At 44.6% G+C, this 21150-nt stretch overlaps 1 protein-coding gene across 1 annotated transcript in view; it reads left to right on the forward strand.

The window, feature by feature from the left end:
• The first annotated feature begins 504 nt into the window (after positions 1-504).
• The window catches only part of Frmpd3 (FERM and PDZ domain containing 3), a 93709-nt gene continuing 73063 nt past the window's right edge, over positions 505-21150 (forward strand). The window contains exons 1-2 of the mRNA XM_021154008.1: positions 505-625; positions 19877-20031. Of these exons, the coding sequence (XP_021009667.1) occupies positions 19884-20031 (148 nt within the window). The 5' untranslated portion in view covers positions 505-625; positions 19877-19883. The remainder of the gene's footprint in view (positions 626-19876; positions 20032-21150) is intronic.

Raw genomic sequence — 21150 nt, forward strand, 5'->3', positions numbered from 1 at the left:
AGAGGGAGAGGGAGAGGGAGAGGGAGAGGGAGAGACTGGTCTCTAGATGCCACTTTACAGTAATACAAAGCAGCGTTTGTTCCGGGTACCCCCCTAATTTAAGATCCCTGCGGTTTTCTTTCTTGAGCCCACCAGTTCTCCCCCTGATCTCCAGGGGTATTTGTTTTGCTTCCCCAGAGCCTCGGTTTTGTTTTCTGTACAGTGAAAAGGGCGCTGGGATGAGAAAATGCATGCAAAGCACAGTGTCCAGATCTTAATAAGTGCTCAGCCAAGCGGCAGCTGGATTATCCATACACCTCTGTTCCCAGAGGGAGGGGTCCTCCAGGGACACCAGACTGCTCACGAGGTCCAGAATCCAGGTGCAAAAGAGGGGCTGTTTCTCAGCTCCCTGCTTAGTTCATCACCTCAGACTCAGCTCTGGGGCTGAGCCAGTCGCCTCGTTCTTTAAGATTCTGGTCACAGCAGGGGCTGGGTTTCTAAGGCAGGCGTGATCTTTCTCTTCCTACAGACGCCGCTGCTGCCAGTGTCTGCGCTGGGCACAGGCAGGGGCAGTGCGCGGGAGAGACAGAGGGAGGGTTCCTGGCTCCGCAGCCACGCAGACCGGGCCTGGAGAGGGTCCCCGACAGTAAGTACTGTGCCCCAGCAGCCAGGCTAGGGCTTGCTTGGGAAAGGGTCATATAGCTGGGCGTGTGTGGGGTTGTGAGGTCCGCAGAAATTGCTAGGGTCCTCACTGGCACCTCAGAGTGACTTGGGGGGCAGTCTACCACATGCCCCTTCTGGGTGAGTGGCCCTTCCTCGCTCCTTCCCGGGACAGAGGGAGGATGGGGGGGGGGAAGGCAGAGGATTACAGAGTTCGCGCTTCCGGAGGTGTCATTTCTCTCCATCCCCCACCTCGAGCCCCCCAAGAATTCCTTCTAGTTGCCAAGCGGTCCTCGGGTCGGTTCGCGGCGCCACGGACGAGGAAATGGCAAGGCAAGATGCACGCAGGGCAGAGGTTTGGATATTGATGGCAAAGTGGCTGCAGGAGCGGGAAGTTTTCCTGCTGAGGGTGGGGGGCGGGGAGTGAAGACGGTGTAGAGAGGGGAGGAGAGCAGAAAGCTGGAGGAGAGGGAGGGCAGTGCTTCTAGGGGTTGGAACCAAAGCCCCCTGCCAGCAGCCAGATCCTCCAGGATCCCTTCCAGGTGAGAGCTTTTGGGCTCCTGCAGGCAACTGAGTCCAGTGGGAAAAGGTCTGGGCTTCTAGCCTCCCTCCTCAGTTCCCCAGGCATAGTGGCTAGGTTGTGCTCTTTGGCGGTGGGGGAGGTGCACAGGGGATACTGATGCACTGTTGCTTTGTAGGGAGGGGGCAGCTGAGACCTCAGTTTTCTCCAAACACAGCCAGACTGAGAAACATGACCACTGTACCCACCTGGTGGTACATTACTTACAGAAATATCATCCATTAGCAAGTGAGACTGGCAGGAACATTCCTGTCACTATTTTCTCTAGGCTGTGTAAAATTCAGACGGTGTTAGGGCAGACATAACAAGACCAGTATCTCCCCTCTGTTTTTCGACCCTCCACTACAATTGGTCAGGCTTACCTCCCAGTAATAACAAGTCATATGCAATAATAACAATTCTAGCTGTCATTTGCTTGGAGATTGCTATATGCCAGGCACAGCACTAAGCACTTTACATGCAGTATTTTATTCACTCTTCACAAATATCATGGAGGGTAAATACTAATATTATTCATTTTTACAAATGAAGAAATCAAGGCATAGACAGGTGGGTCAAGACTGTGGTCCAACAACTAGTGAGGGGCAGGTCTAAGATGTCAACCCACTCTTTCTTCATACATATCCCCATTGATAACTATTGGAAATATTGGTAACAAGCTGGCTTTAATGGGCTAATAAAAACCAGGTTGATCTCCCTGTGGCAAAACTCATTTTAATTCTGTATTTCTGAAGTCAGGGCCCAGTCCCAAAGAATGTTGAATCAATTTTTCAAATTACCCCCCCCCCACTACAAACTGTGGAGAAAGACAAACAGCGGGTTAGGACACAGCAGATCCTATTGCTGGCTGCCCAATGATAATATTAATTGCTAGTAGATCCTATAAATGAGCAGTTACTTTGCCAGCTCATTTCATGTATTAAATCTTTTCATGGGTACTTTGAAGTGAGTCCTATAATGAGTCTCTCTTTATAGGTAAAGGAATGGGGCTTAAAAGTTCCAACCCACATCCAATAACCCCCAAACCATACCTGTTTTGGACAAATCTAATCATGAAAAGAGCGGTTTGTACTTACCACAGTCCCCAGCCATTTGCCCAGAAATCTCCACTCTCTTTTTCTTTGCTCGCTGCTCCCTTTACACTAAAGATGGAATTGCATAGATTGGTGGAGAGCAGGCTTCCAGGAGAAGACAGTGTTTCAGATGGATTTAGGTTTTGTTGTTGTACTAAGCGCCATGCCTGTAACATCAATAAGTTGTTATGCTTTATAAGTTTTATTAATTAAACAAGTGTCTGGCTTGCTGGCTTGGAGTTGTTAATCCGATGTTATGGCTCTATCTGAGTACCTCTGTTAGGAGTTAATTTAAATATATATATATATATATATATATATATATATATATATTTGCAATGATGGGCAAAACTGACTTTGTACTCCCTACGGAGGGAAGGGGACTTATTTTGAAGCTACAACTTGGGTGGCAGAAGCTGCAGTCCATACATGCATAATAGTATTCTTGTGCCTCCATCCCAGAATGATCCCTGGGAGCTGAAACCTATGTGTAACTAAACCCCTTAGTTAGTTAGTTATAGCTAACCCTTCAATGGGGTCCTTTCATTTCCTATTTTCCCAGCCCATTTGGAGGGATAGCATTTAATAGACCTTCTTCAAAATGTGGACAAAATGGGGTATGTGAGCTCCATGCCTTTAGTGTCTGGACTATGGCTGGATCTTACTAAACCTGCTGGAAGCCAACCTTCCCTGCTGCTCCTATAATAGGGGGCATCCAAGTATAGTTCCAGGGTGGTGCATGAGAAATGCTCTGGTAAACCTGGTGCTTGCAGGGCTCTGGTGCTCATCTCTGTGGTCTCGTGAGAGTACATTGCATCATTTCATAAGGCCACATGAAAGGAGTCAGTGGGGGGATGGTGCTCAAATGAAACTTTTGCTTGAATTTATTCTGTAATTTCATCTAATTGCCGTGGCTTAAATACCCAGAGGTGTCCTTCTTTGCTGACTCTTCCTTACTATTCATTTGCTGTCAAAATTGACATTCCTTTCCTGGAATGTCCTTCTCACCTTCACTACTCTGCAAGGAGAAGGGAGATCTGCTGGGAGATACGTTCTTCTGTGCTCCCACAGCATCTTCTGCTGCCCTCTGTGCAGCCAGGTGACCTGTGGCTTTGTGATTGTTTACATGCCTGCCTCCACATTTGACTGCAATCTCCCTGGAGGAAGAGGCTGGGTACCTAGTAGGTGTACAGTAGATTATTTTGAAGGAATTAGTTAATGCTATTGAAAAGCTGCAGAGGAGAGCCACTGCTTTACAGCAAGGGACTTCGCCATCCTTCCTTTGATAAGAGGGTGGAGCAGAAAGAGAACTTGCATTATTCTTCAAGAAAGCCCCGTCTCTGTGGGGTTTAATCTATCAAAATAAAAGTATACTATAATGCCAAAAAACTGAAGGCTTAGAGAGGGGCCTTTTTGGTTAATAGGTAATTGGGGTACAGTAACCAAAAGTCCTCAGAAATGAGCACTTTTCTTGATCTTTTTTTTTAAGTTGAAAATTCATACACAGTGTTCTGATCAGGGTTTACCCCACCACCACCATCTTTTCCTACATCCTTTCCACCACCCCACATATCCAACTCCACCCTTCTTTCTCTCTTTAGAAAACAAACAGGCAGATAAAAAAAACATAAAATTAACATGTGAAAAAGCACAACACACACACAGACACACACACAAAACCAGAACCCATAATATATATGCAAAAGACCACTGAGATGAAAAAGTTCCCCAACAAAGCAATATAAGACAAAAACAATCTATAAAACCACCATAGAATTTATAATGAGGTTTACCCTTAAGTGTAGTTAATATGTACAATGAGACTCCATTAAAAAATCTTGGTTTTCCTCCTGCTGTCAGTTAGATACCTTCTTGGTTAGGGATGGGGCATGTGTCCATTTCCCCTCTCAGTGCTGAGACCCCATCTGACTTGAACCTGTGCAGGCCCTGTGAGTGCTGCCATAGTCTCTGTGAGTTCATATGCGTATCAGTCCCGCTGTGTCTAGAAGACCTTGTTTTATTGGAGTTCTCCATCCCTCCTGGCTCTTAGAATCTTTCTGCCCCTTTTGCAGGGTTCCCTGAGCCCTGAGGATAGAGATTTGGTGTCCACATTCAATTTAGGACTTACTGTTACAAGGTCTCTTGCTCTCTGAACATTGTCCAGTTGTGTTGTGAATCTCTGTATTTATTTCCACCTATCTCAGGGAGAAGCTTCGCAGATGATGGCTGAGCATGACATTTATCTATGGCTATAGCAGAATGTTATTAGGGGTCACTTTATTGCTGTGTTACCTCAGCAGAACGGTAGTATTTAGTTTTCCCCCAGGTCTATGACCTATCTGATCTCAGGTTCTTGGCCACCGATGCAGTGTGAGGAATGGCTTCCATTTCATGGAGTAGGCCTTAAATCCAATCAGATAGTTAATCCCACCATCTTTGTGCCACTTTTGCAGGCAGGTCACCATTATAGGTCACAGGTTTTATGGCTAGATTTGTGGATACCCTCTCCTCTAGTAGCGCGCAGAGTACCTTCCAATACCATGAACGCTAGTCAGTAAAGGTAAAGGCTCTAGGTGGGCACCAGTTTCAACATCGCTGTGTTCAGTGACTTGTGTAAGTGTTGTCTTCAGCTGGACAGTGGTGGCGCACACCTTTAATCCCAGCACTTGGGAGGCAGAGGCAGGCGGATTTCTGAGGTCAAGGCTAGCCTGGTCTACAGAGTGAGTTCCAGGACAGCCAGGACTACACAGAGAAACCCTGTCTCGAAAAACCAAAAAAAAAAAAAAAAAAAGTGTTGTCTTCAGCAATAGAGCCTTACTGTCTTACCGTCAGTTTGTAGAGAGTAACCAATAGCGTTGGCAATAGCCTAGGTTGTTTGGGGGTTCCCACAGGACCCTCTTTGGCCAATCACTCAAGTAGACGTAATCCATTCCTGGTACTGGAGGTTTCCCTTGATGAAAGATATCTAATTGGGGTACTGCCTCCCCCTTATTTGATAACTCCTTTTATATTTCTCCCCTAGATGCACATATTTTAAGAAACTTCTACTATAGTAGGTTTCTATATGGTCCTCAGATGATCCTTAGCGTTATTTATCCCTCCTTGTATTTGCCCCTACCCTCCTCTTCCTTCCCTTTCCCTATTTTATCTTCCTGTTCCAGTCTGTCTTCTGTCTCTCCATAATTATATAGTCTCTGTTTCCTTTCTAAGGAGATACCTCACTTCCTTCTCTTCCCTTACTCTACGGCTAACCTCTGTATGCATCCTGGCCTCAAGCCTGTTATTTTCTGCCTGTGGCTTTAATTCTTTGGTGGAGAATTCATCAACTTCACTCTTCTTTTCTAACCCCAGTTTGGGAAAGACCTAAAAATTCCTTCTTCTGTCTCAGCAGGAAGATGCAATTAGGCAGAATAAAAGGTGTCTCATTGTCCTGAAACTGTGGTTAACATCTCTGGACACCTCCTGGCAGGCTATAATGAGTTAACCAGGCCCCTGTTCACACGTTTTCCTTTGTCTAGTGGCTTCTTGACCTAATTTCTGCCTTGCATCTGGGGTGAACTGATTGAATAGGCCCAAGATGACACACCAGAAGGAAATAGGGGCTTCTCTCTCACCAAGGTCAGCCTGGTACTTGTTGGTCATGAGTCCTATGATGAAGATACCAAACTCAGACATTTAAGGCAAGGAACTGGATTAGATGTACTTTCTTATCTTCTCAGGAGGTCTCCAAGAGAAGACTGAAGAAGGATCCTGTGCCCCATGCAAAGCCATACATGACAGATGGAATGGAGGAAAATCCTATTCACAGTCGGATTTATCTATACCCTTTTTCTTTCCTGTTAGCCTGTACTTGGGTTCACCTTCATGCCTTCGGCTAAGTAGTTCCTGAATGCTTTGGTCTCTGGACCTGTTCTTCATCCCCTCCCTCTCAACTGGTCCAGGTCTGGCACTTCATCCAGGACACAGCTGCAGTCCTAGCCTTCCCCTCCTGTTTCTGGAAATCAACAGGGGTGCAACAAGAACAAGTCAATGACTTGCACGGTCTTTGCCAACTCTGAGATTGTCCTGGAGTTGACCAAAATCAGAGGCTGGGGGCATTCAAGGCTGGTGGCTCAGGCCATGATGCTTAGCAGTCTCATAAAGAGGAAAGTCTTGGCACAGCCCAACAGCTGAATAAGCCCTCTTTTGGCTTTGCCGAGAGCCCTGTGCAGTCAGTGCCTGCCAACCAGCCACTAGGGAAGTGCTATATGAGTCCTGGGTCTTTGGCTGCTGGAAACAGCTACTTGGGAAGTTCCCAGACCCAGAAACTCCTGGCCACACCTGATCCTCCTGTCTGTCCTCCAAGCTTTGTTTACAGTTCAGCCTTTGACAGACTAAAGGCTAATAGCCAAGAGAAGAGGAAAAACTGGGAGACAAGAGACCCTCTTCTGGCTTAGAATTTTGTGCCAGAGCCCTGTGGTCCAGCCTGGCCCTAGAAAGAGTGTATATTGAGGGGAAGAGTCCAGGCCTGCTGGTCCTTTCCCTGCCACCTCTACCTTTCCTATCATGGCTATGCTCTTCTACTTGCTGAGATTTTCTCTCAGTCCTGTTTGGCTTCCTTGATCTCTTTCACAACAAAAATCCAGCCTCTAGTGACTGGAAAATTGGCCTAAATCAGGAAAGTGTCCGGGCCTTTCCCTCATAATGTTTCCCATTTGTCCCTTACCCATTGCATCTCCATCTGTGAACCAGGTAGGAGCATCATGCTGTCAGTATGGCATAATAGCAATCCTCCTCCCAAAAGAGTTCCATTCTCAGAAGTACTCAATCTGAAGGCTCACATTACCATATGGTTTCTGAGCAAAAGTGGACAGCGTAAGGGTAACAATGAGGGCAGCTGGCACGAATTTAGAGGACAAGGGATTAGAATTGATACCTAGTGGTTGCCTTCTCCAAACCTGTCTTTTTCCCTTCAAGGTCTCCAAGGCCTTTTTGTTCTATTTCTCCTCTGTCTTGTCATCGCCTCTCTCTCTTTCTTGGCTCTGGCAGTCCCCCTTTCCTGTCCAGGGGGACTTTCCTTCCCTTTTTGCTTATCTTTCCCTTCACTCCTTATGTCTTTCTCTCTGGTTCAGTCAATCTGTCTTGGCCTCCTTCAGAGAAATACTTGGTGTCATGGATGAAAGGTGGGGGCTGGAGTGTCCAGGGCACTTTACAATGACATGACAACTTCTTCAAGCCCCCAGGAATATTCTCAGGCGAGTGAGAGCAAAACTGCAAGGCTCTCCCCACTAACTCTGCCACAGCTCAATGGCAGCAGCTTCAGACCTTGTGACCCAGAATGCCATATGGCATCAGCCTCACATCTGGAACAACCCTAACATCTGTCACCAGACTGGCAGGCCCAGCAAGGAGGGTTTAGGAGTGTGTCTGGACCTATTAGACAGCATGTCGGAATCTACTGAATGTGTAGCCCTTGAGGAAAATAGAAGTGGGGGAAGCTGCAGAAAAGGTTCTCTACAGTTTCCTTTCAGAGACACTTTAGGCTTGGTATTGGACAAAATCACTCCAAGCTCCCAAATACTTGTAGAAGAACAGATGACTTTGGTCTCCATGCTTGCCTTTCTGACAGGGGGCAGCATCTGCATCCCACTCCACTGGGGGAGAGCTAGTTTAGACAATCAAAGAACTCAGATACCATCAAGTTTTCCCAAAGATGCTTCTTTACGCTCAACTGAAAAGGGAATTTTGGGGCCATTAAAAACCTAGAAGAAAGGGGGAGCTAACACAAGGAAAGTAACCAACGCAGCCACCCAGAGATACTCAGAAGGGAGAAGGATCATTGACTTTCCTTCCCAACCCACTGCTTCTGGCCATTCTGAAAAGATGATTGCATATCCTTTAAAGAAAATTCCAGCCGGGCGTTGGTGGCGCACGCCTTTAATCCCAGCACTCGGGAGGCAGAGGCAGGCGGATTTCGGAGTTCGAGGCCAGCCTGGTCTACAAAGTGAGTTCCAGGACAGCCAGGGCTATACAGAGAAACCCTGTCTCGAAAAACCAAAAAAGAAAAAAAGAAAAAAAAGAAAATTCCTTCTCTATAAAAGAAAGGACTTGGAGCTCTACTGTCTTGTGTTCTTTCCTGTACTGTAGTCTTAGACCTATTCTTGGACTACATTCTCTACCTACATTGGTCTTTGGCCAGATACATTGAAGAGTGTCTCCTTTGGGTCAGATCCACTGCCATGGCTTAGATATAACACATGTCCCTATCATAGTTAAGGTTTTACTGCTGTAAACAGTAAAACCATAACCATAACCAAGTTACCATAACCAAGGTAACTTTTATAAAGACAATGTTTAATTGGGGCTGGCTTAGAGGTTCAAAGGTTCAGTCCACTATCATTAAGGCAGAAGCATGGTAGCTGAAGGTCAATAGAAGACTGTCTTCCCGGCAGTTAGGACAAGGGTCTTAAAGCCCACTCCCACAGTGACACACTTCTACCAAACAAGGCCAACCTATTCCAACAAGGCCACACTTCCAAATAGTGCTACTCCCTGGGCCAAGAATATTCAAACCACCACATCCCCCAATCATGCATGTGCTGAAGATTTAGTTCCCAACTAGTAGATCTGATTGGATCATAAGGTATCTCATCTAATCAATGCATTAATACCTGATGGATTCATAAATCAATGGTTTAGGAAGAGGTGACAAATAGAAAGGCCTAGTTGGAAGAAGTACATCAGTGGGTGTATGTGCTGCAAAGATGTGTCCTGGTGTCTGTCCCTTCCTCTTTCTCCTTCTTACTTGCCATGAGGAGAGCTGCTTTGTTCTGCTATGTATTATCTACCACAACTCAAGACAGACCTAAAAGCAGCAGGGCTGAGTTTCTAGGAAAGGCCTTTGTAAGGAGGTAATATTTAAGTAAAGACTTAAATGAAGACAATGAAGACAGAGATTCCCATGAAATAATGGAATACCAAATGAACATACAATGAAACCTGCAAAACGATGAGCCAAAAATATGTCTCCCTCTTTAAGTTGATTTTCTCAGGTATCTGTTATAGGTACAAGAGTCTGACCAATACAATTACCAACTATAAATCTGATTTACCCAGGGTGAACTACAGCCAGTAGCCATTTGACAATGAATTCCGTAGAATGGCCAGAGACCTCTAATCTCTGTGCCTCAAAATTACGCCTCCTCATTTATGCATTGGTTCACTTAGAAAACACTAAGCACCAACTCTGTGCCAAACACCATAATAGGTATACTGTTAAACGAAAGAGACCTAGTTCCAACTCATAGGGTATATAGCAAAATAGCAACAGAATGCATAATTACAAATTGTGATGAGTCTCATAAAGGAAATAACGGGTCACAATAATAGAACAGTTTCCAGGAAAGGCCTTTGTTGGAGAGTGATATTTAAGAACAGACATAAAGGATGAAAGATCAGCCATGTGGAAAATAAGGAAAGAGGTTTCCAGGAAAATAGAATACCAAGTATGCTGGCCTTGAGAGGGCAAAAAACTTGGTATGGTGAGAAATTCTAGCTACTGGGGCCAGATTGTAATGGTCAGTAATAAGAATAGCATTGCAGGATCACAAAGGATATAAGAGCTATGGAAAATGAGTTTCAATACTGTTTACCATCAATGGAGAGTGTCTGAAGGGTTTTAAGCAAGGGAAGGACTGGCTCTAGTCTTAACTATTGCAACACCCATAGATGCCAAATTTAGAAGTGATACAGGAAGGCCAATAAGGAGGCAGCTGCAGCAATCCACAGGAGAAGTGATGGTGGCTTGCATCAGTGACAGCCATGGAGATGGAGAGAATTGGACTGATTCTGGATGTGTTTTGAAGTGACAGCTGACAATACTTATTGAGAAATTGGATGTCAAGGATGAAAGAAGAAAGACAGGCTTCAAGAAGGACTCGGTTTTTTCAGCTTGACTCAGTGCCATGTACTAAGATGAAGAATGCTGAATGAGTTTTAGACAGGGAAAAAAAATCAAGAGTTCAGTTTCAGCCATGTTAAGTTTGAGATTCCTGAGAGATATAAAAATAGAAATGTCACTGTCTAAGAGTTTGGGAACTCCTGAAGAAGGGAAAGGAAAATGTAAGTTTGGAGACAATATCTACATGTTGGTTGTACTTAAAGCCAGGGTGCTGAATAGCACCACCTCAGGAAAAAGAAGAGGGAGATGTGAGAAATGCAGGCAGAGAGCCACAGAACCCCGATATATAGTGCTGATGAAAGAAAGAAACCCATAAAAGAGACTGTGGAAAGCAACCAAAAAACTAGAAGGACAAACAGGAGATATTCACAGAAAAAAGCAGGAGAGTATTTCCAGAGGAAGAGAGTTTCCATCTTTATCTATATTTGGAAAGTGGTAAATGTAGACATGATATAAGAGCAGGACTGGGTGATATATATTCACAAAAGACAGAAGAGTCCCTTAAATGAGCAAATGTAGAATGATAGATGTGAAAGCCATAGGATAATTGATCAAAGAGGGGAAATGAGATGAGAAAGTATGTGTAGAAGTTTGTTGCTGGTGGGGTTTTGGACATATTTTTCCTGTGAAAGGGAGCAGGAAAATAGATCAGTAACTTCCAAGAGATTGTGTACTGCGGCGGGGGGGGGGGTAGGTTTGTTTTGTTTTCATAAGGATAGACAGCTTCCATCAGTATGGCAATATGGTTTGGGAAGAAGATATTTTAAGGAAAAGAGTGGATTCCCAAAGGAGTGAAATGCTTGATAAGGTAAGGCAGGTTGGTACCAGAACATAAGTGACAAGGTTTTTGCATTGATGAAGGAAAATACTTATCCTCTACTTTAGCAAGGTAAAGCTGTATACATGTGATGCTCTACACAGTTAGTGGTAGTGAAATGAAAGTAATCTTATCTGGTAACGTCTGCCATTTGAGTCTCATCCATTGAGACATCTTGAAGTCTCAAACTGAACTGATGGGAAGACTGAGAAAAGAAGAGGAGCTATGACATAAGCATATTATAGGGCAAGAACGTAGAGGCCACACATCTGTGAAAATATGTGCCACATTTGAGATCATTGGGTTAACACTGAAAGCCAACTACCCAGCTGTCTAGTTTGTTTGAAGATTCTTCCATCTACTGGAAGAGTATATATGGTTGAGTTCATCAAGGGTGGGGTATTTATCTGGCAATTCTAGGAGAGACAGACAGACAGAGAGAGAGAGAGAGAGAGAGAGAGAGAGAATAGTATACAGTAGAGTGTTAGCACTGAAGTTAGTACAGTAATTGATGTGTAGGTAAGACAATGAAGTAAGTTCAGTGGAGGAAGTTATTTTCAGTGACATCCTCACTACCTTGTAGGCGTTGGATTCACCAACAGGGACATCAAAAGTAGGAGTGGGATAGCTATTATGAAAACAAAACAATGAACAGAAAATAAAGTATTATCTAGAGGGAAGTAGTATATTCATTGTAGGAAACATTATGGCCAATCCTCAAAAAAAAATCAATCACAGAGTTCTCATATCTAGCAATCCTACTTCTCAGTTGAAATTTTCATTGCTATAGCAAATATTTCAGAGAAATAATTTTAAAAGAGGATGGAATTGTTTTGGACCATTGTTTCATAGATTTTAGTGCACAACTGACTGATTCCACTCACCTTCAGCCCATGGCGTAGCAGAGAACCCACAGAGGAAGGTCACAACAAAGGAAAGCTGCCCACACCGTGGCAGCCAGGAAACAAAGACAGAAAAGAGACAAGATGAAATTTCTCCATGGCATTCTACTGACATCTTCATTCATCCAAACCAGGCCCTTCCTTCCATTTTCTACCATCTCCCAGTAAAACCATCACATTATATATCTATCACAAGATCAATACATTGACTGACTCTGATTCCTGGAATCCAATCAGTTTCCAAATAGCAACCAAGCCCTGGAGCCATGAGCTTTTAGGAGAAACTAAAGCATGTGTATAATCCTCCCCAAAAGTGAAATCAAGGCTCCAGCAGATATTTATACATCTGTATTCAGAACAACATCATTTGAAGTAGCCAAATGTTAGGAACAATCTAACTGTCCATCAACAGACAAATAAAATGTGGCACATACATAGAATATTATTGAGTCTTAAAAGGAAGGAGGTGCTGACACAGGCTACAATATGGATGAATCCTGAAGACATTATACTCCCTAAAATATGCCAAACACATACATTTCTGTTTGTGAAGAGGAAAGCATTCTGGAGATGGATGGTTGTGAGGGATGCGAAACAATGTGAGTGATTTTAATGTCACAGAACTAACCATACAAGTCAAAATGGCTAAACTTGCAAATTTCATGTTATGCATATTGTACCAAGATTTCTTTTTTGAAAGACTGGAGGAGGAGATCACATATGATTAGGAACTAAAGTCCTCAGTAACCTTGAGACCTACATAGAAAGTCTGCAGGTGACACTGAAAAGGCTGGAAGGCTCAGAAGATGGGGACATTTGACAAGAAAGAACTAATGGCCTAGACACAACATAGGTAAGTAAAGACAGCCTACCTCCTCTGTAGGCCCAGAAGGATGTGAGATTCAGAGAAAAAAACAAAAAGGAATTTAAAATATAAGCAGCTTCCACTTAAAAAATGAGGAACTAGGAGCTCAGTCAGATCTCTGATGACAAGCAGATACATAAGAAAACATAGCAAACCTCTGTGTTCTTCCTCAGCCTCCTGATTGGAGATAAAGAAGGCCTGGTGGACTCTTCCTTCTATCAGCAGATCCTCCTCACCCCATCCCCATCCCCATCCCCATCCCCATCCCCATCCCCATCCCCATCCCCATCCCCATCCCCATCCCCATCCCCACCAGCTGACCAGTCCTAGACATGTTTACCTGAAGTTCACCTTCCTTTGTCAAAGCTAACCAATCCAAAAGGAGGGAAGGGGAGCCATCCAAAGCAGCCAAAATCACTTAAAACTTTCAAGCACCGGGGCAGGGGGGCAGATTTTAGCTTCTCCATCCCCTGCCCACTTCCATGGTACCTGAAGGATGGGTGGGAAAGTGCTAGCCTCAAGGAAGAACAAGGTCTCAGTTTGGAAAGAAGATGGCAGGCAGTTTCCAACGTTTAATGGAGAATACAGGAGACTTTGCTGTTGACTAAGAGCTCCAGAGGTCACAGAGGAAGGGAGAAAGACAGATGGTATTCAACCATGGAGAGGTCAGGCCAGAAAACCCCTCTCAGCCAATGGTTTCACTTTCTGCAGTTTTAGTTCCCTTCATTCAACCCAAGCCCAACACCACTAAATGAAAAATTCCAAAAGTAAACCATTCAAACCTCCAAAATAATTTTTATGATAGTACCACTTTAGCTTCTGTTCTATTGCTATGAAGAGACACTATGAATACGGCAAAGATAATATAAATGATGTAACTGGGGACTTCTTACAGTTTCAGAGGGTGAGTCCATAGCCATCATGGTGGGTAGAATAGCAGCAGGCAGGCAAGCAGGGTGCAGGAGAAACATCTGAGAGTTCTACATCTGTTCTGCAAGTTGGAGGCAGGTGGGGTGGGGGAAGCTGGCAAGTGACACACCTCCTTCAACAAGGTCACACCTCCTATTACAGTCCTGAAAAGAGTTTCACCAACTGGGCAACAAGTATTCAAATATATGAGCCTGTGAGGAGCCATTCTCACTCAAACCACCACAAATATGTTGTTATAGATAGCCTGGTTGTTTTATTTTTTTTCTTGAGTCAGGATTCTCACTGTATACCCAAGGCTGGCCTGAAACTTATGTTTCCACATAAGTGACCACAACTCCTGATCCTATAACCTTAACTGGGATTACAGATGTACATCAATAAAACCATCTTCTCTTTTATTGTTCTTTTTTTTTTAATATTTATTTATTTGTTATATGTAAGTACACTGTAGCTATCTTCAGAAACACCAGAAGAGGGAGTCAGATCTCATTACGGATGGTTGTGAGCCACCATGTGGTTGCTGGGATTTGAACTCAGGACCTTTGGAAGAGAAGTCGAGTGCTCTTACCTGCTGAGCCATCTCACCAGCCCCTCTTTTATTGTTCTTAATCAATTACTGTGCCTCATTTATTCAATTAAACTTTATCATAGGGATGTAGATACAGGAAAATAACCACAATGTTTAGTTTGATATTATCTTTGATTTAAGGTAACACTGGGTGAGAGGGTTGCCTTAGAATATATCCTCTATGAGTAAGAGGAAGTCAGTTCTGTGCCTAGTGTCCCTGATGTCATTTACGGGTATGGTGGCTTCAAAGATGTCTGCTCTTAAAGACAGCACTGAAACAGTTTTTCATTCAACCTGGAAGGAACAGTCCATTGAGTTGACCTCACTACATTTTGAGAATCTGATAGGTCCATAGGTTCTTGCCAAATAATAATAATAATAATAATCATAGAATAACTGGCAGACCTGTTGCAGTTCCACAGGTTCTATGGATCTCTCCTGTCTGTTTTCTTATCTGTAAAATCATCATACTACTGCCTATCTCAAGGGGTTACCTTAAAGATGGAGAGGGATAACATGTGGCTAGACCCTGGAGCAAGGCAAGTCCTCAGTAAACAACTAATACTTTACAGTATCCTTCCTTTTAACATCTAACTTACATGACTCCTGGGCATCTCTAGGATTTGAGCTAATCCTTGGCTGGCCAAATTCTCCAGTAGGGCCAAATATATTTATCCCTATTTTTCTTCTCCTTACCCTTGCCTGTCTCATTTCACGAATGTTTAGAGCTCTCCATATTCATTCCTCAGATAAATCTGATTCAGCCATCTAGAGCTTTGTTTACATAAATTAATGTGTTCCTGATAGATGATAATGGATTTTTTTTTTGCTGATACGATTTTTAGTATTTTTGAAACAAGGTCTCATGTCAACTTGACTGCCTTCTGTAGCAGAGAATGACTTGAACTCTTATTCCTACTTCTTTGTCCCAGATCCTTGGATTATACAAATGGGCCATCACCCCTGGCAACAGTTGTGTTGTAACTGGGACCTTCAATGGTGCCACAAAACAAAGTAAAAACGCCTCAGCTCTCCCACCTGACCGATCCTCATGTTGTCTAAGGATAATGTCCTTGCATCCCAAATTATAGTCAATAGTGGTATCACCCTGGAGGGAGTCAGAATGTCAGATCTAACTACAGAGCTGCTGCCTCAGAATAATTTGGTAATACCCACACATGACCCATGTGCACATTAATATTTGAAGAGCAATACATAGAAGCAGACAGCTGAAATGAGAGACGAGGGCACCTTTGCAAGGGGAAAGACTTCTTCTACACCCAGAGGAGCTATTTCAGAGCTCCAGGGATAGGACTCCCGTTACTGCTACCTGGAGTCCATGGCATCTCATAGGGACCCAGCTGCTTGCCTGCTGTGCTGGATCTTTGGAGCTTCCAGAAGAGTCAGGCTCCAGTTACTGGAATCAGAGGGCTAATTGGCGCCACATGGCTCCAAATCCTGCCAGTTTCAAGGAGAATGACAAGACTCCCCAAGGAGCCAACCAAATGTAAAGAAAAAGGAGCCAAAGGCAAGGAAGGATGGAGAAGTAAAAGTCAATGCCTGGAAATGTAACTGTAACATTTTAGTCCTTGTGCCCCAAAGCATAAAAAGATAGAGCATTCGCTCAGAATCATTTCATTGCCCTGTCAGTTCATCTGTCTTCAGCCTCACCCAGGCTAGCAACAGTTGTTAGCTTGAACTCCAGCTCCTGGTTTCTCTTTGGCCAGTGATGGAGATCAGGTTAGTTCACAGAGGAATCAAGGCATTCAATTGCAGTAAGACTGTCTAATAATTGGACCAGGAAATGGGCTACCTGGCTAATGAAGAAGCAGAGTGCATTATGAGGCTGTCTCTTGAAAAGAAGGGGTGTGACATTGGGTGAAGGTTCATTTTTGGCTCCCTTCCTCTGTTCTTCTGGTCACCCTGAATAATGCTACCCATAATATTGTCACCTCTACATTCATGTCATATACTTAACCTTCTAAGTGCTTCTTGTCTGTGACCATGATCTCATTTCATTCTCCCCAACAACACAGAGTGAACAGGATCAGAGACAGGTTAATTATAATGTATGCTGAACACCCAGGCCTAGCCAAGACGTGACGTGCTACTATTCACAGGGTCTGGGCTGTCTTGCAATGGAAATCCTGGGTGGTCAGGGGTCCCAGAGTCTGACAGCATTAGCTGGTAGTGCTGGGATTTCGGGACCTGCCAAGGAGATTTGGCTCCAGCTGGATCTCGGATGTGCTCAGCTTCTGACAATGTCTGTTCCTTCTACCTTGAGGGCTGGGGGAGGAACAGCCACCTCACCTCTTTGGCAGGACAGATAGCAGCTGTGAGGAGATAATGGATGTGAAAGTACTTTTTCTCAAATGAGGTAATAGGTGTCAATATGCAAAGAAGCACGTGGATCTAAAAGGTTGTTACTATGAGACAGAAGGAAAGCTAGAACTTGTTCTTGGATCACTGAATGGAGAAAGCCGCCTGCCTGATTGTAAGATGAGCAGGTACTTTAGAGACGTTGAGTAGAAAACAGGACAGAATGAAGGTGTTGTGTGTTTGGGAGCAAAGGACGGAAGTAAATAGCAGATGCCAGAAATAAAGCAATGAAGGGCTCATGAGCTCTGGCTGCTTCATAATTTTCTCAAGAGTTACCGTGTTTGGAGAGACCAGAAGCCAAGTTAAATTGCCTAGTTTCCCCAGGAAGGCAGTCATATGGCCTTTAGACAGCCGAGCTCCTCTCATCCATCATTGCTTTCCTTCGGTGACACTCCCAAGTCTCCAGACACTTAGCAAATTTCAGAGGGACTGGGCTGCAGACACTGAAAAATGCAGGCCTCGGGAGGAAAGGAAGACCTTCCATTTGGATTCTAAAATGGCCTCCTGGGTCTGTTAATAGAGGTTTCTGAAGTGACCCAAGAAATGTGGGAAGGCCTAGGCACTGGGAGGCATCAGATACTTGTAGAATTGAGAAGGATCCAGCTAGGGATAGTGAGTTAAGCTCTGGAACAACCCTAACGAGGAATGAAATGTGATTTAAGTTTCACCTGGAGCCGTGACTTTGGTGATGGAGAATAGCTTTGCCCCCTGTGAGAGAAAGAGAGAGCTTGGGTTCCCATCTCTCTCCACACCCTGTCTTTTCCTGGCCAGCCAGGCAGCCAGAAACATCCCCACACCCTCCATGGCACCTTCTCCACCTTTTCCAACTTTTCTCTGATGTATAAGGCTGAGTTAGTTGTCCAGTTCATCATCTGGTCTCAATGACAGGCAAATCTTTGTACACATCAGACCCTTGTCCTTTCTCTTCCAGTTAGACTGGTGAGACTAGTAGCTCTTTAGAACCAGAAACCCTAAGCTCCTCAGTGCCCTCAGGGATGGACTGTCTGAGGAGCTACTCAATAACTACTCATTGACTGACAATTGTAGGTAAGAAGAATAAAGCAAAACATATCACTAAAGGCTTTCAACTCATTGGTTGTTCTGGCTCCAAGAGTGACTGTACTCCATCAGTACTGGTGGTGTGGTACCTCAAGGACCACTGAAAGCTGAAGGGTCCCCAGCTTCAGGAAAAGAAAAGGGGAGAGGAGCTGGATGATTAGCGGTTGGGGTGGGAGGGTGAGTTCAGAACACTACAAAATACTTCCTTGTCATACTTGCAGCCTCTTGGATGCCCACACCAGGGTCTATGCAGCCCTACAGACCACTCTGCCCCCACTTGGTACCCACATTGACAACCGGTTTATGTCATCCCCAGGAAGAGGCTACTTATTGACTTGGAGACTAGATGGCAAGAGACAAAGGCTCATTTGAGCAGCAACCTGAAGGCTGAGGCAAGATGGTAGCCCAAGACAATGTTCTCTGGCTCACTTTAAGTCCAAACGTGTGCCTACCAGCAGAAACAGAAGTCATAAAAGCACCTCCGGTCACACTCTCAAAGAACCCCTGTCCCCCAAAAATACTTATCCAGGACAATAGCCAAACCACCTTCCAGCTGCGTTGTGCCTTTCAGTTAGAAAGCATTCATTTGTCTAACTATGGTAGGAAGAAGTGAGGGAACCAGCTTCTAGATTTACCTTTTAGAGGCTTGCACTATCCTAACATCACTTTCTACCTCCCCAAGGGATAATGGATAGGTCTCCAGGCCATATCAGGTATGGCTAGAGTACATGTGGCTGCATTCCTATCAGCCCCGGTGATAGAGAGAGCTAGCTGCAAGGTCTCTGCTGGACCATCATTTATCTTTTATATGATTGTTCTAAGTCTCACCTCCCCCACAACTAGCAAACACTTACTCTAATTAGTTGATTCCTGACAAACAACCTAGCTGCTTGAACCCACCTGCCACTGAAGTATTTGGAATTCTGAGTCAACAATTGCATCACTCTTATAGTGTCAAAGCCTCCCACATCTTTTACAGACCTTGTACTAGTTTGATTAATTAACTCCTACTCCCCTGTTTTGAAGGACCCTGGATAGACCTTTAATTTTAGAGAATAGATATATTGAGGTAAGGAACCTAGGCTCATCTGCTATGCCTGAAATCCTGAGGATACAGGGAAACCAAATCAAGTTGCTAAGATACTGAGCCTCTTATCTCTGGCCCTCTATCTTCCATCTCTGCCTGATTTGTCCTTCCCCTAGACCATCATTCCCTGTCTTACTAACTCCCTTGTCCCTGGGACCCAGTGTCCCACAAACTCCACTGTCCTTGAACTCACACTCCTTGGGGCTCTTCATCCAAATGCCACACCCAGGCCTATCAGCCTGAAGTATGCTTCATCCTGGCCCGTGGTGTAGGAGCTTTATACAGCTTTCTGTGCAGTGCTAACCTTCAGGAGTTTGAGCTTTAAGCATCAAGAGAACAACCTGGACTCTTCCCCAGGTGTGAGGGAAGTGTTTCCTCTTCCCCAGACTTGGCTGAGTTTCAGAGCTGTCAGCAGCCTCAAGAAGCTCCCCTTCTGGCCCACAGGAGCCATTTTCCAGCTGTCCCATTAAGTGAAATAAGTTGGCATTATATACAATTGTGTAAAGTAATGGTCCTGAACATTAGCACGCTTGTTTATCTATGCCACCTCAATAGCTCCTTTTTATATATTACCTAATAGACATTAAAGTTTAAAATTGCACAAGGACTTCATGAAGATGTTCCTCGTTCTCGAATGACTTCACATTTTCTTTCCCACTTATTCGCCTGCTTCTGTGGCCTGTTCCCTGGGGGGTTAGATTTCTTTAGGGAGTTAATAGCCAATTAAGGTAGGTGATACCACTTAACTTCAGAACAACACATGTGCCAGTCCCAACACCATAGAGAATAAGTGTGACTTGCAATTCCCATGGCACCAGTTTCTCCTGAAGGCAAGTAGCTTCTCCTCCCTAGCTCCCTCTTACTCCAAAAGGATCTACGATGGTAGTCATCGCTTCGGCTTGTCCCAAAGCATGTAGGAAATTAAGCTGTGATTTCCCAGGTATCATAGCCAGAACCATAATTGATGTCCCTCCAAGCTGGTTTTAAAGGCTTAGTTCCCTTTGCATCTTTTTTGCTCCTATCTTCCCCTTCCCCCAGTCATGTGATGCAGGAAGAGAGCGCAAATGATATGGAATGTGTACAGCTGCCAGCAGAGACACTGCGACAAGTGACCATTCACCGAGACCCTATATATGGCTTTGGCTTCGTGGCTGGCAGTGAGAGGCCTGTGGTGGTTCGATCTGTGAGGCCAGGTAGGTGTCCCTCAGAGGGTACTTCCAGCCCCTGGCTTTTATCTCCAATACCTACCTATCTTCCAAGAACGCAGGGCAATCCAAGTTTGTGGGCTTACTGAGTAATTTACCAAGAATAGGTAAAGATTTGCCAGCTAATGACAAACCATTGAGTGACTTGTGGCCTGTGACAAAGACTGCAGTTAAGAGAATTTGGGGAAAACAAAAACAAAAACAAACCGTCCCTTTGCACAGCATATGCATAGGAGAGCTGTCATACTCTGGATGAGAAAGTACCATTCAATTTAATTCAACGAGTATTTATAGAATGCAGACTCTACGTCCAGTAGTGTTGCAGGGAAGCATGACACACAAGAATCCGGGAGCCAGAGAGATGTCTTAGTGCATAAAAGCAGTTGCTGTGCAGGCCTGACGACTTAAGTTTGATCCCTGGAACGCACATAAATGCGGAAGGAAAGAATCAACTCCAAGAAGCTGTTCTCTGATGTGTACACACAGAGAGAGAGGGGGGGGGGATTCTGATCTCCAGGCTGAGATTATCCATGAGAAAGATAAGCCAGTGAAGACAAGAAATAGGATCAAGACCCTGGTGAGCTGGGGAAAGGAGACCAGAACCGACCGTCTCAAGGCCAGGCTGGCAGCAGCAATAGTCCCCACTGATGAAGCATCTCCCATGTTCTTTATTCCCTTTTGTTGAGTTCTCACAGCAAAGTCAGCAAGGTAACACATACTCACTCCCATTTTACAAAGGAGGAAACTGAGGCATAGCAGGATGAGTCACCTCAGAAGCAGCTGGACAAGTGTTTTGCTCAGAGCCTGCCTGAGTAGGTGAGGGCCAGGTTGGGCTCAAAAGGGACCCCAGGGGATAGGGAAAAGGAATGATCACCCTGCCCCCAAGCACAAAGCCCTGCCATCTTGAATGAACTAGAGCCGGAGCGGAGCGTGACTGCGGTTGCATCTCCTGTGCACTGACAGAAGGCAGCTTTATTTTGCCCTTGCTAGGCCTGGGGCTTGAGATGTTTACAATGGTTTCTTACTCAGTCAAAAGGAGCAGCCAGAGTACGAACCGGTCTTACAGAAATTTGATGAATTTCACCATCCTCAAAGGAAAAGGAAAAA

Source organism: Mus caroli, chromosome X, assembly GCF_900094665.2.
Source record: "Mus caroli chromosome X, CAROLI_EIJ_v1.1, whole genome shotgun sequence".
NCBI classification, from domain to species: domain Eukaryota; kingdom Metazoa; phylum Chordata; class Mammalia; order Rodentia; family Muridae; genus Mus; species Mus caroli.